Source organism: Lissotriton helveticus, chromosome 9, assembly GCF_964261635.1.
Source record: "Lissotriton helveticus chromosome 9, aLisHel1.1, whole genome shotgun sequence".
NCBI classification, from domain to species: Eukaryota; Metazoa; Chordata; class Amphibia; order Caudata; family Salamandridae; genus Lissotriton; species Lissotriton helveticus.
Window position 1 is genome coordinate 723,335,280 of NC_136070.1, and position 16,151 is coordinate 723,351,430.

The following is a 16,151-nucleotide window of genomic DNA, read 5'->3' on the forward strand; positions in this document are numbered from 1 at the left end:
CGGTCAGGTTACTGTCTAGAACTAACATCTATCCCCCAAACATACCACCCAAACAGCGTCCAATGTCACAAGAACATCTATCACTGGTAAAGCAAAAAGTAGTATCCCTACTAGAAAAAAGTGCAATAAATAGAACCAGTTCCTCTGCACCAACAAAACAAGGGGGTTTACTCTCTATATTTTCTGATTCCTAAGAAGGACGACTCTCTAAGGCATATTTTAGACCTCAGACCGCTAAACATATACATACAGTCAGACCATTTTCACATGGTCACACTCCAACAAGTCCTTCCGCTCCTGCTGCAAAATGACTTCCTGGCTACTCTAGATCTCAAGGACGCATACTTCCACATTCCCATTCACAAAGCTCACAGGAAGTATCTCAGATTTGTAATAGACGGGCAGTACTATAAATTCAAAGTACTCCCATTCGGAGTCACAACAGCACCAAGAGTATTCACCAAGTGCTTAGCAGTAGTGGCAGTGCATCTACAAAGACAGCTCATCCATGTCTTCCCGTACATCGACGACTGGCTCATAAAAGCCAGCTCATACAATCAATGCGTGGAACACACTCTTGCCACCATCCAACTGCTCCACAACGTGGGTTTCACAATAAACCACACCAAGTCTCATCTACAGCCATCCAAAGTACAACAGTACCTCGGTGCCACAATAAACACCTCAACAGCGCTAGCTTATCCCACTCCAGCAAGGATAGCCAGCATGCAAACTCTTCTAACAAAGTGTCAGCTACAACACTCCCTCCCAGCACGAGTGTTCATGCAACTCATAGGGATGATGGCCTCTTGCATCTTCATTGTACCCCATGCAAGACTTCAGATGCGTCCGCTACAAGAGTGCTTATCACGTCAATGGAACCAGGCACAAGGTCACTTAACAGACCTAGTGTTGGTGGACGGTCGGACTCATCGCTCTCTGCAGTGGTGGAACACCAAAAACCTTTCCAAGGGATGACCTTTTCTAGAGCCAGTTCCTCAGATAATGTTGACTGCGGCTGGGGAGCCCACCTACTGCAACACACCATGCAAGGCAGGTGGACACCGCAACAAAAATTACTCCACATCAATCATCTGGAGTTACTAGCAATATTCCTAGCACTAAAAGCTTTCCAGAAGCAAGTAGCAAACAAAGCTGTGTTAGTCCGCACAGACAACATGACAGCAATGTACTACATACAGAAGCAGGGAGGCACTCACTCCCTGCAACTCTCTCAACTAGCACAGGACATATGGAGGTGGGCTATACCTCAAAAGATATTCCTCCTAGCCCAGCATGTTCCGGGAGTACAAAATACTATAGCCGATCTGTTAAGTCGTCAAACGCAACAGACCCACAAGTGGAAAGTTCATATGCAAGTTCTTCAACCATTCTTTCAGAGTTGGGGACAACCTCAAATAGACCTATTTGCCACCCGCGAAAACGCAAAATGCCCAAGCTTCGCTGCCAGATATCCACACCCACTGTCAAAAGGCAATGCGATATGGATGAATTGGTCAAACAGATTTGCGTACGCTTTTCCACCTCTACCACTCATGCCACTACTAGTACGCAAACTGCAGCAGCATTCTCTGACCCTCATCCTAGTTGCTCCAATGTGGGCCAGACAACCGTGGTACACCACACTGCTACAACTGTGTGTAGTACCGCACCAAAAACTGCACCTGCCTCCACACCTCTTAACACAGAACCGTGGAGAGATCAGACACCCGGACCCAGCTCAGCTCAACCTTGCGATCTGGCTCCTGAAGTCCTAGAATTTGGATATCTGAACCTTCCTCCAGACTGGATGAATGTCATTAAAGAAGCTAGACGTCCAACCACTAGGGCATGTTACGCGGCCAAGTGGAAACGATTTGTGATATATTGTCACAACAACAATATTGATCCCCTAAATGTGTATTCAACACATCATAGGATACTTACTGCATCTCCAAAGATGTAACTTAGCCTATACGTCTATTAGACTACATCTTGCTGCAATAGCATAATATTGTAAGCCGGGTCTAGTGGTTCAGTGGACTAATGCATCTATTGCAGGGGCCTGTATTCAACCTCATGGACACAGGTTCAAATCCTGGCGGGTCCACTCAGCCTTTCATCCATCTGAGGCCGATAAAATGAGTACCATTGAGTTGGGTAACAATAAACATCTGTTATTCAGCGCCAAGACACCTACGGGTAATCGTGCGCTTTACAAATACACCTGTTATGTTATATCTGCAAAACAGACAACATCTATCTCTGTTCAGAGTGCCTGCCATTAAAGCCTTTATGGAAGGCCTTAAAAGAATAATTCCTCCCAGAGTACCACCTTCGCCTGTGTGGAATTTAAACGTTGTTCTCACACGGTTAATGGGACCTCCCTTTGAACCTTTACACAGGTGTGAATTACAATTGTTAACATGGAAAGTTGCTTTCCTAGTAGCTATTACTTCTCTGCGGAGAGTTAGTGAACTACAAGCACTAACCATCCAAGAACCCTTCTTGCAAATGCATCAAAATAAGGTAGTTCTACGTACTAATACAAAATTCCTGCCCAAGGTCATTTCTCCATTCCATCTCAATCAATCTGTGGAACTGCGCGTTTTCTTCTCGCAACCACAGTCAGTAGCAGAAAGAGCTCTTCACACATTAGATGTCAAAAGAGCATTGCTATACTACATAGAAAGGACACAACCTTTTCGTAAGACAAAATAACTTTTTGTGTCTTTCTCACCACCACACAAGGGTAATCCCATTTCAAAATCTGGGATAGCTAAATGGATGGTCAAATGCATACAGATTTGTTACCACAAAGCTAAACGTACGTTATCTGTTCCTCCTAAAGCCCACTCTACAAGAAAAATAGGGGCTTCAATGGCATTTTTAGGGAACATTCCCCTAGATGACATCTGCAGAGCAGCTACATGGTCCACACCGCACACATTCACAAAGCACTATTGTGTAGATGTGCAAACAAAACAACAAGCTAATGTGGGCCAGGCTGTTTTCAAAACATTATTCCAAACTACTGCATCAGATAGGGGTGGTCGCCGCTAAGAGTGGGTACTGCTATACAATCTATGCACAGTGTGCAATCTGCAGCTCATATGCCTCAAACGGAAAATGCTACTTACCAGTATGCATCTGTTCTTGGCATGTAGAGCTGCAGAGTTGCACACGCCCACCCGCCTCCCCGGATACCCTTGTCTGTTCCAGTATTATATTAATTAGATATAAATTACATGGGCATGCTTCCTTTTCTTGCAAAGCTCCATCATTTTCCCTAATGGCGAAAAACAATCTGGGGATGGAGCCGATGCCCATGCGCAATGTGGTCCTAAGGAGGAGTCACCTATCTCGTGACTACCAAAGAACTTTTCAGGACAACAACAAACTGCAAACATCCGGGCCCAACACTAGGTGGCGATCTATGCACAGTGTGCAACTCTGCAGCTCTACATGCCAAGAACAGATGCATACTGGTAAGTAGCATTTTCCTTTTTAAGATATCTCCTATCAGTCCCAAACAGCACAGCCATATTCATATGCCATGCTGAGCTGGGTTGTCTTATCTGTCTGATCAGATTAAAACACAGCCTATCCTGCTGTGGCATAAGGTCTGGACCGGCACCTCTTCTAGCTTGAACAGGGACTTGATCAACGATTGCCTGTCTCTTGATGGGGCAGACCGTATTCCTTGGTTGACCTATGTTAAAAATTTCCTACAGGATCTAGGACACCCTGATTACTTTGCTAGTCCTGACAGTTTGAATAACATTACCAGGAACAAATTAAAATCATTATGTCTAGATCATTTGGAGTCTATTAATCTAGTTATTAATATTGTGAAACCATCAGTAAGAGCACATCAACTACTCCTGACTGACTCAGGAATGGAACCATACTTATTAAACACCATAGGAGCCTATGATAGGCTGTTACTGACTCGCTCACGCCTTGGAATTTTTCACATCAGGGTCACTTTTCCAAATACTAACAACTGGTCTCGCACCCTATGTTTATGTTTGTGCGACAATATCTCTGCTCAGTCGACAATTCATGTTATTTTTTTTGCAAATTTTATTCTATGCTTAGGACAACATGCATTTTACCTATTTTAAAGTTGTACGTCCTGAGACAATTTTGACCTACCTTTTTCAAGTTGCAATATCTGAATGATGGACCGTGACTGATTATATAGCCAAATACCAGAAAGGGGTGGTTAGATACCGGATGACAATGGATGGTCCTCCTCTTTCTTAAATTGTCTGAACTCTTTTGAATTTTTTTAACTTAAATTATCTTGATGTAATGTATGTTCTTTTAATATGTATTGTGCTTTTATGCTTTAATACTTTTTAAATCGAATAAAGTGTATTCTGATTCTGACCTCCCATGTTACATCACTGATGGCATGGTCAGTGGCATCACTGAGACATCACTGATGACATCTCATATTATATTACTGATGAAATCACTGATGACATCTTCCACAGAACCACTCATACCTCCATACAATCTCTCATACACCCACTCACACACCCACACAACCACTCACATACCCATTCACAGACCGATACAACCACTCACATATCCCCTGACTCATCCATAGAACAACTCACACACCCACTCACTCACCCATACAGCCACTCACACAACCACTTACTTACCCATTCACACATCCACACAAGCACTAACATGCCCACTCACTCACCATTACAGCCACTCACACTAACACTTACTGTGTAATACAGCCACTCATACACCTACCCACTTACCCTTAAACCCACTCTGACAGCCACTCGCTCATCCATATGCCCACTTACACACTTGGTCAATCACCCATAGAGCCATTCAGACTGCCACTCAGTCACTGATATAGCCACTCACACACCCACTCACCCACCCATAGAGCCACTCCCACACCAATACAGCTATTCACATAGCCACTCACCCAAACAGCTACTCACACATCCACTTATTTACCCAGACAGCCACTCACACACCCATACAAACACTCACACACAGATTTAGACAGTCTCACATCCACTCAGATGACATATGTTAAAAATAGTGTCACTCTGTAGTAGTACAGAAAGAATAGTAATTTAAGTTATGCAGTAGCTTAGCATATATTTGTTAAGTTTCAGAAACATTTTTGAAACAAACTCACTGGATGATGTCATGAGTGATGTCATTTGAGATATCATCAGTGATGTCACTGACCATGTCATGAGTGATGTAATATGTGAACTCAAGAGCAGTGCGTTGCGGGGGCGTAAGTTATAGTTAGCTCAGATAACTATAACTGCTGAATGTGTATCATTTTGTGCATGTGAAATTTGAGCCTAACTATAATGTCTGTGTAACCTTTCTTTATTTCAGTGACTATATATACATTGTTTTAAAAACAGCACTTTGGAGAGAGGGCTAAAGCTGTCTCAAAGACTGGACCTAAAGATTATATTATTACATCATGAGTCATGAAGAGAATATCCAGAGAAGCTTTTACACAGTAATTGAATATCATTAACCCATCCTCCTGCAAGGCAGCTGTGCAGATGCTTTGAAGATTGGACAGATCCTACCACGAAAAGCATATATAGACCCTAAATAAATGACTGCTCAGACACCCTTCTACCTTTCATAGGAAAAATAATTGAGTATGGTACTACTAGCCAGTTCCATCATTGGCCAAACGGGTATGCAGAAAGTTTCCATTATTTTAAATATGATTAGCATACACAGTGGGGTTTTCTTGGTTTTGCCACGGTACTACCAAAAGTAGATGCCTAAATTATTTGACCACTGTATTCTTACTTCTGCTCCGTAGGTACGATATGCATATGGACCTTTGTTAGTACGATAGAACCAGGGAGAGAACTTTTCGAAGAAATGTGCGTATTCATTTACAGGCTTCTTATTTAGGTCTCTCTTGGCTTTAGAAGCGCGCATGCAAGGGCTTCTTGGAATCAATACAGTTCCAGAAGTCATGTCTCCGCTCCGCCTGCAAGTTTCATTGGCATGCGTCTTTTCTCGTCAGTAAATATGCTAAGTATACTTCGTGGATTGCACTGGAGGGTTTTTAGTCCCTCCTGGTTGCAACCCTGTCCTCTTTAGGCGATGCCCACCGGGATTAGATCTTTTACTCTACGGGGGAAACATCCATCACAACGCAACTTTTACGATGCACTACCATTACAACGCAGGATTTACAACGCACGTCATTACAACGACTTGCGCTGGAGGGCGCTGTAGGATAGGGAATAGTTTAATTTACTATCTAAAACCTTCCCTACTATCCACGGGGACTGGAGTTGGAATAGTAAATTAAACTATTCCACTATCCAGCACCCCCCAACGCAATTCGTTGTAACGACTTGCGTTGTAAAACCTGCGTTGTAAAGGCATGCGTAGTAAAAGCATGCGTTGTGATGACATACATCCACTCTGCGGTGTGACACAGTGCCTTCTAATTGTTTTTTGTGAGCACTTTCTCATTTTTATTGGCACAATGGCGTGGCGACAGCGTTTTAGGTCTCGCTCATGCGTTGTCACTGATAGAAATTTAATACACGTGACAGGGAAAGGTCTAAGAGTATTTGTCGTTCTTTTCCACTCCACTGGTTGCCCCATTGAGCTTGTTTCTCATGTTACAATTTCCGTTGCTAGAAAATAGGAACCCCCGGAACTTATTTGTGTACTTCAGCAGCACAATCGCCTCCTTGAGGGACAACAGCTTACGGGCTCTTTTTGCACACATAGCATTTGCTTTCATATGTGGAAGGACAAATGGGGGACTGTGGAAAGAAGTGGGGGTCAGGAGAACACAGCATTCAGAGCATCGCTACAGGGATTTCAAGGCTGATCATATGTACTCAAAGTGTGTGTGTTGGGGGGGGGGTTAACGTTTTACTGGATGTGTTTTGCTTTAACCAAAACATTGCTCTTGTAAATGCCCACAGACCCACTGTATCTGTATCCGGCAGAAACCATACATAACTGGTCAGCTGGATTTTCTGCCAGATATAACAGGGTTTGCAATCAAAGACATATTTTCCCATTCTTGAGTTGCGGTGTGTTTCATTGAGCTGACAAAAATTGTCGAGTCTGTAAAGTACATTGTTTTATGGGACCATCGAGTTCCTGCTCATTGATGAGAAATTGTCACCAGATGTTTTCAAGGCTGCAAACTTTGCAAAAATGCTGTCAAACTAAACTTTAAATAAATCCTCAAATATCATCACATTGAGTTTGAAGCATAGATTACTTCTGGTTAGTAAATTTCATAATATGCAAGGCAAATGGAAATATGCGGCAAAGGACGAGCAAATTATGCAGAAGTGTTGACTAAATTTAACTGCAAGAAAAGGAAAATTACTTGATGTAATGTGGTACATTTTGGGGAGTATTATTTATCTTTTCTGTAGTTTTAACACACATCATTAGGCCAGGGCAAAAGATTCACCTGATTTGTACAATTTTAACACATGAACACACCAATCAGCAACTAAAATAAATGCAGTTCACCTTTGCAAATAGCTGCTGTGGTGTGGCATCTCTTAATATTAACTTAAGATCCGTTGGCGCTAAAAACCCAATTTCTTTTAATTGAAATATGCAAATTATGCATTTGACAGTGGATTATGCGGCAATTGCTATAAATCCATAATTATGAGGAAAACACTACCACCACAAATTCTAGTAGCCCTGCTAATACGCAAAGTACATACAGCAGTCCAAGCTCGGGTAAATAACTATGGGTGTTTGGCTGTTTATATAGCCCCGATCCATTTGTTCAGGAAAACAGCACTGTAGATTATAAAGGTGTTGATTAAACAAATCACAATCGTGTTCATCAAGGGAGGATCTACATGCTTCAATTACACATTACACTTGATAGGCATACAATTGTATGTACATAGAGGTTAAGGAATTTGATAGAATCATATGATATTGAGGTCTGTGCCGAAGCTGGTGTCAGATTGAAAATACCAAAGTCAGCAGATTAGACGTTACCCACCATTTGCTCAGTTAATGTCTGGTGGGTGAATAATGGTTGTAGAGCTAACTGGAAAAGCTGATATATCTCCATCGGGCAGGATGCACTCAATTAATAGTTCTGAAAACGAGTGTATGGTTATCAAATAACTATAACAGCAAACCCACTGGCATCATGACAATCATTGGCATAGCCAATAGTCTCGCTTTTGCGACTTCATAAGTATTTAGTTATGCAGCACAATATCCTTGGTGCAACAACAACTGTTGCATAGCTAAACACATAAGGTCCCAAAGGCGAGACCTCTTGGCTATGCCAATGCTTGTTTAGTTTTGTATTTAGTGTCTCTCCCCTCATTAACATCGCCTCTCTGCAGAGGCAGAGTTTTTAGGTTTTTATTAATAAATGAAGCACATAGACCCAATGTGTTACCCATCTTAAATTTTTTGTCAACTGAAAGATTGAGAGTTTTCACTTTTCTGACTTTTTATAGCATGTCTGGACTGGTGGCTGATTTCGAATATCCGGATTTTTGGATGAAATCAATGAGAGAATACCTCTCAATATATATTTGATTGTGCATCTTTCATATGTTTGGTGTTCTTTGCAAATTATATTCTCTCTATCTGTTTGGTTCTGCATTGTATACATTAATTTTAATCTGTTTCGTACTGCTCGCATGTACCACTGCTCTCTCTTGTGGACAGGTGCCGCTATTTTGCGGTGACAAAACCACTCACAATTGAATCCACAAATCACCCTTTGGAGTCGAAAAATAAAAATGTCTTTATTCCATCACCATTGTTGTTGCTGACAAACTCGTTTCGGCCATGACAGCCTTTGTCATTAATTTCTATATGTTATTTGGTTTTAAAGAGCTATTGCTGCTTGCTTACACAAATCACCTTCTTTCATTTATTTTAATGTATTATTAGCAGTTTATTAAAAGTTGTATTACAGTTTAGCCTTCCATTATTATCATTCGGCTTTTCATTTGTCTTTTTTTCTATAACTACCTAATAAACGATTAGGTGCCTAAGAGAGACCAAAATCAGTGAGGTCTTCTTTATTGACCATTTCTACCTGTCCTTCTTTGCAGAGCTGGTAGACTGTGATACTGTGGACAAAGCCTGTGGGGGTGGCCTCCCATCCACTGCGTACGAAGCCATTGAGAAATTGGGTAAGTTGTGGTTGACGTTGGTAAAAAGAGTGACAGTTTATTGGCTTTGCCGATGACTTTTCTAAGTACGGTATTGCTGCTGGAGAAGGAACGAGTTTTGTAGTCCCCATGCTTTACCGCTTCGATAACTATGAAGATGAGGGCATTCCCTTTCTTTTAGAAACCCCAAGGATCCCAGCACAAAAGACGAACGAGAAAGTGGAAGTGGATATGCAAATCCATTCAGAATTGTGTTTCAGTCCCACTTGGTCTTTTTCTCAAACTTGAGATTTTTGTAATGGTTTCTAAGTTGACGGTTTGGTATTAAATCTTACAATACTTGTTTATCATTGAGTGACATCCCTGTTTGAAATGGTGTGCCGTCCATTTTCAACACACCCCACAAAAACCCTCTAAGATATCACATGGGAAGGAATTAGGTCTCACCCATAGTTTTAATATGAATAGAGTTTTGGGGCTTTGGGTCGACCTGGTTTTCCTTCTGACTTAATCTTCCAGTAGATTTCAAACAGACGAAGGATGTTGGCAAGTCTGCCTAGCGGTCATCCCTGTAACTCTCTCAGCCTTTTCTTCAGAGCAAAATAAATAATCTCAGTCAACTAATACTACCCTTTAAGGCAACAGTTTCTTCCCACCCTCACCACTGTCTTTGACTTCAAATATGGAGGCAAACTCTTTGTAACTGATCTTGGCATTTTACATGTGCAAAACCAATAACCAATCCAATCCAAAAATTCTTTATTTCGGTCTTTTAGACCATGAAAGATACAATAAAACATTCAACATTTAAAAGACATTCACCTGTGTAAAAAACCTTGCATAAAAATACATTTCATTGGGAGTCCAATCATGAATGGGAGTTACATTACAGTTCATATCAGTCTTTTAGTAGTTTTTTCCTAATCTGCCACATGGCCATTAAGAATTTGGCAACTGCAAAGACTATGTGGGGCAGAGTACTTGTTTTCAATATTCTGTACGAATACAAGTGACTCCTAATGCCCAAGTTCCTACATAATGGCGCAAGCCAATATTTCCTTGGTCTGTTGTAAGCTGGGCAGAAAAAGAGAACATGGATTTCCTCCTCATCATGATTACTGCATCCTGGACAGATTTTATCATCCCTCTTTGACCATTTGCAGGTAAAGGTTTTGATAGGCAGAGTGCCTAACCTCTATTGGATAAATAATTTTCTTGCTAAAATGGGAAAAATAATGTCCATAAAACCTTCAAATTGATAAGAATTTTTGGAATCCAGAAAGCGATGAGTTAAAATGCCGTTATTGGGTGCAGACATCAGAGAAGCTAGACTTTCTCCTTGTATATTTCCACCAGTTTTTTACGAGAGAGCCTTTGGCAGCCTTGTTCAGGAACCTCCCATAACTCAGGGAGTCTCAGGCGATACAGTTCTTTCTTAATAAAGGCCAGCCACGGGATTCTGTCACGCTGGTTCAAGTTCATTACATGAATGAGGTCTTGCCTATAGTGTGCAAGCTCACCGGTGGTCCAGAGCCTATGCCAGAATCTTAATGGCTTTAATTCCAAATCCTCAGCTATAGAAGGGAGACCCACATCTAGTCTTAGCCAATAACATCAAACTTCATATCACCAATCCCCATGCATTATCATACTAAAATATGGTTTAATCTTGTTAACTGCTTCCCAAAGCTTCCTCAAAGACCATATCACAGTTTACAGCTCCATTTAACTACTAGGGTAGGGTGGTAAACTCCGCTCTGTAATTGGAGTTCACAGAGTTTTTGCCACCCTGCTCTATGCTTGGAGCATGGAGTTCAGCAAAAACTCTGCCAACTGCCGCATGGTGGAGTTTGCCGCCCACCAGACTTGAAACACAATGTGGGTGGCATCTCTTCTACCTGATAGCAACTCAGGGCATGGCTCTCAGTCAGGGACAAGAGGCACATTGGCCAAGAAGTGCGGCACAGGGTGTGATGTTTGGGTCTGTAGGCTTATGCTACTCTTAGAGACACATGCCCGGGACTGCTTCTGAGGGTTCCCTGGTAGGCACACAGCTGCAGGCACCTGTATGTAGAACACCCCATGAAGCCTATCAGGCTCACGGTCCACCACACAGCATAAGCGGCTCCATGGCAGAGAGCCAGCTGGGCTCAGACCACTCCAAGGCCACCTTCCTGAAGTTCAGAGTGAGCACCCCCCTGGCCGCAGGGCCACTACCCCTGCACAGTTTCCACCCCCCTTCCAGGGGGGCCCTCAGCCTATGAGGACCATGGCCCTGGTCTACACCTATAGTCTACACAGACACTTGACTTCCATGTGGATAAGTTCCTCCAAACTTTCAGATCAGTTATTGCTCACTACTGAGTGCTGCTATATACATTCTGTTGAACTTCTAAGTGGACTCAAGGACCACAGATGAGACTTCCAGGTCGAGCGGACTCAGAGAGGCGCTTTTCAAGGCTTCGCTATAGGGACGCTTTGCTTAAGCAAGTTCACTATTTTTCTGGTTGAAGTCCTGCTAAGTGGACTAATTTTCTAATGTGGGTAGCTCAAGATTTTAGACCCTCTCTCAGCTGGCACCTAAGGAAACCTAGCCAACATGTACTTAGGAGTGCGTTTCTCCAGGGTGATTGTAGTACAGGCAAGTCACTAGAGGGCTTTATAGTTGCTGGGAGCTGAGCTTGTCTACGTCATAACCCATTCACTAGTAACGGACTAGCTATGTTAGCCCGCATGGACACCCGATACCCATGTGGATAAGTGCCTCCAAACAATCAGGTAAGTTAATTATTGCTCACTACTAAGTGCTGCTGTATATTTGGTTGCACTTCTAAGCGGACTCAAGGACCATAGATGAGACATCCTGCTCTAGCAAACTCAGTGCGGTGCTTTTCGAGGACCTGCTATCAGGGCGCTCTGCTTAAGCAAATGCACTCCTTGGTTGAAGTCCTGCTGAGCAGACTCAATTTGTAAGCTGCAGTGTAAGGAGCGCATCTTTCCCAATATGCTACGTTTCTCCAGGGTGTCCATAGTGCATAAGGGCCACTGGGAGTACTTTATAGTTGCTTGGAGCAAGAGCTTGTTTACATCACAACCCGTTCCATAGCAACAGACCTTGTTTAGTGCAGGCGGAATTTTATCGGAATTTCGCAGAGTTTTATGTACACACAGAATTCTGCAGAGTAGAACTCTGCGAGTTCTGTCAACCCTACTACCAAATGAAGCAATTTTGTTCCTTGAACTCTTTCAGGAAACAAGTGGTCCCATTCCAATATATTCCACTGACCAAGGTCAAATGGATGCGCTCCCTAATAAGCCTGTTAATCTGCTTCAATAGGCCATTCCCACAGAAAGGTATGCACAGTGTCTAGATGTTCAACATTCCTTACTTTTGTAAACTGTAACTTGAAATGAGACAAATTGTACTCTATCTGCCGCAGTTTATAGTGGCAAACCCCCAAAACATAACAAAACTTAGCAGAAAGGTCACCCGCAAAGGATCCAAGAGCAATGTGAAGCCCACAGACCCTAGAGAAGGGTTGCCATTTACATCAGCACCAGGCTCCAACCCCATACTAATTATTTTGATTTGTTGGACAGAGCATTCTAGAGTGACTGCATAGTGACTCTGCTGTCATTCTTCACAAATCACCCTTGGACAGAACACACAGCGGGCCACAGCACCATATAGCAGAGAATATGCCTCTTTACAATGCAAGTCATTACATCGCGTGCTTTTACAAGGTGGTCGTTACAATGACTGCGTTGTTACAACGCAGTACCATTACAACGCAAGTCGTTACAACGACTTGCTCTAGATGGCGCGCTGGACTTAGGAATAGAATAATTTACTATTCCAACTTCAGTGTGTGCAACTTTAGCGAAGGTGTTGGAATAGTAAATTATACTATTCCTTAGTTTAGAGCGCCATCTAGAGCAAGTCGTTGTCGCGACTTGCGTTGTAATGGTACTGCGTTGTAACAACGCGGTCGTTGTAACAACCGCATTGTAAAGCTATTGCTGTGTAATGACCACGTTGTAAAGGTTGTTTCCCTATAGCAGGTGCAGCAATATGACCGGGTACTTTGCAATATCTCTACAGAGTCTGTCAAACTTGTCATATTTAGCTAGTAGCATTTTGAAATTCCTCTTTAGAAACAAAACAAGCTGACTTTGTCACAGGCATCATCTGCATGAGTGGATTCTCAGTGTTCTGTTATTCGGCATGGAACTGAAATCACATTCTGGTTTCCAGCGTGGAGAGTAGAGCACCTTCAGATGACTCATTATCACACTTCCAAGATTCCTTTAGAGCTTCATCGCCTCTCTCAGCAATTTTTCTTTATGCATTACAGGGGGACTAGAGACAGAGAAGGACTACGACTATGAAGGCCAAAAGCAGAGCTGCAGCTTCTCCACCAACAAGGTTGCAGTCTTCATCAACAGCTCTGTAGAGATCTCAAAAGACGAAAAGGGTAAGTGAAGAGGTCGACAGTGTCTGGTGGAAAACTGTTTACTTTTTACGACAAGGCCTGCGTCTTTGAAAGGATGGAAGCGTCAGGGCACAACGAGAGAATGCATTTTCAGCAGCACAGGCCATTGAAGAGAAATGTCCAACTTTTCTTGAATGACCTGTCTGTCCTTGGTTGACATCGCCACTCTCTTAAGACCATATCATTTGCATTTCTCGCTTGGCCACAACTCTTCCAGGTGTGACTTCCTAAGAAGAATCTTAGTAATAAACCTCTCTGTCTAACCCATATAATGACATAATCTGTCAAACAATAGAAAATGGCAAACATTTTAAATTGAATAGCGGAGAGGAAATCTAATCTAGACATTCCAAGGCTTCAACAATGAAAAGCGTTAGGAGGCAACAGGTGGGAGGGCATATTTAGGAACACATTTCCAAATGGCACAGTATCCCAGCTGATTATTACATATATGGAGAACACAATTGGGCAATTTAATCAAGCAAGGGTAAAGGCCTTGTATGGTTGCTGTGGAAAGAGCAAGGAGGAATTGGGAAGTCTAGATGGGTGTAGCGGTCTTTAATAATGGTCACAGCTGTAGCAGTTTATCTTCCCTGGTTGTCAAGCTCTGGACAGTTTCCTCTGTGGTGAAATATAATATAAACCTGCAAATGTGTTGCACTCAAAAAACACTGTCACAAACGTGAGGTGACCTAAAACAAATTCCCAGCTCCACACACGTACCATACTTAGGCCCAGATGCATCAAGCTAGAATCAGCTCGCAAAGGGGCAGATTCTCAGAATCTGCCCCTTTGCGACCGGTATTTTTGCATTTGGGATGCATCATCCCAAATGCAAAAATAGCAAATTAAGACATCGCAAAATTGCGATTACTTGCATTTAAGTAATCTCAAATTGAGATTCCTTAAATGCAATGCATTAAAGTTTAAAAAATAGCGATTTTGCTAATAGGGCTCGCAAATTACCATGAAGTTGAACTTCATGGTAATTTGCAAAAACTTTGAAAAATGCACTAAAGGGCACTTGTCAAAGTTTCATGTTGCGCACACACATGCCCTAAGGGCATGTGTGTGCGCAACATATGTGCACAGATCAATTTCAGGGGTGCAACAGGGTATCCTTTGGACACCCCTGCACCCTTGAAACCGCATTCTCAATTTGTGATTCGCTAATTGCGATTTGCAAATTGAGAATGTCTTCCCATTCATTCCTATGGGCCTCTAGGCCCAAAGAAATGAATGGGGAGGTATTCCTTAATTGCGAGTCGCAATTTGCGAGTCGCAATTAAGGAATTTTATGAAATCGCTATTTTTTTAGTCATTTCTTCATGCATTGCATTTTGCTATTCCTTAATAGCGAATCGTTATTTTTCGCTAAGAAGTAAAAGCAAAATGGGTTCTTGATGCATCTGGGGGTAAGTTGACAGTTGGGCTTTGCGATAGAATCTATCCCCTAGATGCATCATTGTTGCCGTTTGCGATTCCTAAATTGCGAAAATTAAGGAATCGCAATTTAGAAATCGCAAACGGCAATGCATGAACAATTTGCATTTTTTTTTGCGATTCGGTATTTTTCCTTAATTGCGATTCACAATTTGCGAATCGCAATTAAGGAAAACTCTTCCCATTGATTCCTATGGGCCAAAAGGCCCATAGGAATGAATGGGAAGGCAATCACATTTTGCGAATTTCAAATTGCGATTCGCAAAATGTGAATGCAATTTCAAGGGTGCAGGGGGGGGGTCCACAGAACCCCTCCCTGCACCCCTGAAATGTAACTTTAAATGCAATTTACACACACACATGCCCCAAGGGCATGTGTGTGTGTAAATTTAAACTTCCAAAAATGCACGTTGTGCATATTTGATAGTTTTCTGTAAAATAGCATGAAGTTCAATTTCATGCTATTTTACCCCTTCCAAATTGCGAATTCGCAATTTAAAAATAATCATGCATTGCATTTAAGAAATCTGAAATTGCGATTTCTTAAATGCAATCGCAATTTTAGAAATCGCAACATGGTTGCGATTCCTAAAATTGCGAAATGCATGATGCATTCCAAATTAGTCAATTGCATTCGCAAACGGCCGAAAATTGCGATTTGCACCGTTTGCGAATGCAATGGACTTTGATGCATCTAGGCATATGTTCTGTGTGAATGTTGGAGGCCCAGCTTGTTCAGGAAATGACAAGTCAAATGTGCATAACGCTACTGTTCAGCTGATTGCAGGACCCCCTCTTGATCTGTTAAAATGTGTCACCTGTCTATGGACAGTTAAGTTCTGCGTCTACTTCGAAAGGTGTATTATTCAAATCATTCTAGGTATCTACGCAGCAGTACATGGACAAGAGAGAGAGCATGAACACTATCCTCCCGAACATTTCATGTAGAGCAGACCACTAGCGCCCCAGAAAATATATGCTAGTTAATCAACATTAGTCCCTAATACAAAGATGCACAGCAATAAATGCAACCAACTGGTAGTTTTAA

The 16,151-nt window shown here is 42.2% G+C and overlaps 1 protein-coding gene across 1 annotated transcript in view; it reads left to right on the forward strand.

Moving 5' to 3' along the window:
* Positions 1 to 16,151, forward strand: part of CTSF (cathepsin F) — a 612,378-nt gene that overhangs the window by 421,226 nt on the left and 175,001 nt on the right. The window contains exons 9-10 of the mRNA XM_078660834.1: positions 9,108 to 9,188; positions 13,523 to 13,642. Coding sequence (XP_078516960.1) covers positions 9,108 to 9,188; positions 13,523 to 13,642 — 201 coding nt within the window. The remainder of the gene's footprint in view (positions 1 to 9,107; positions 9,189 to 13,522; positions 13,643 to 16,151) is intronic.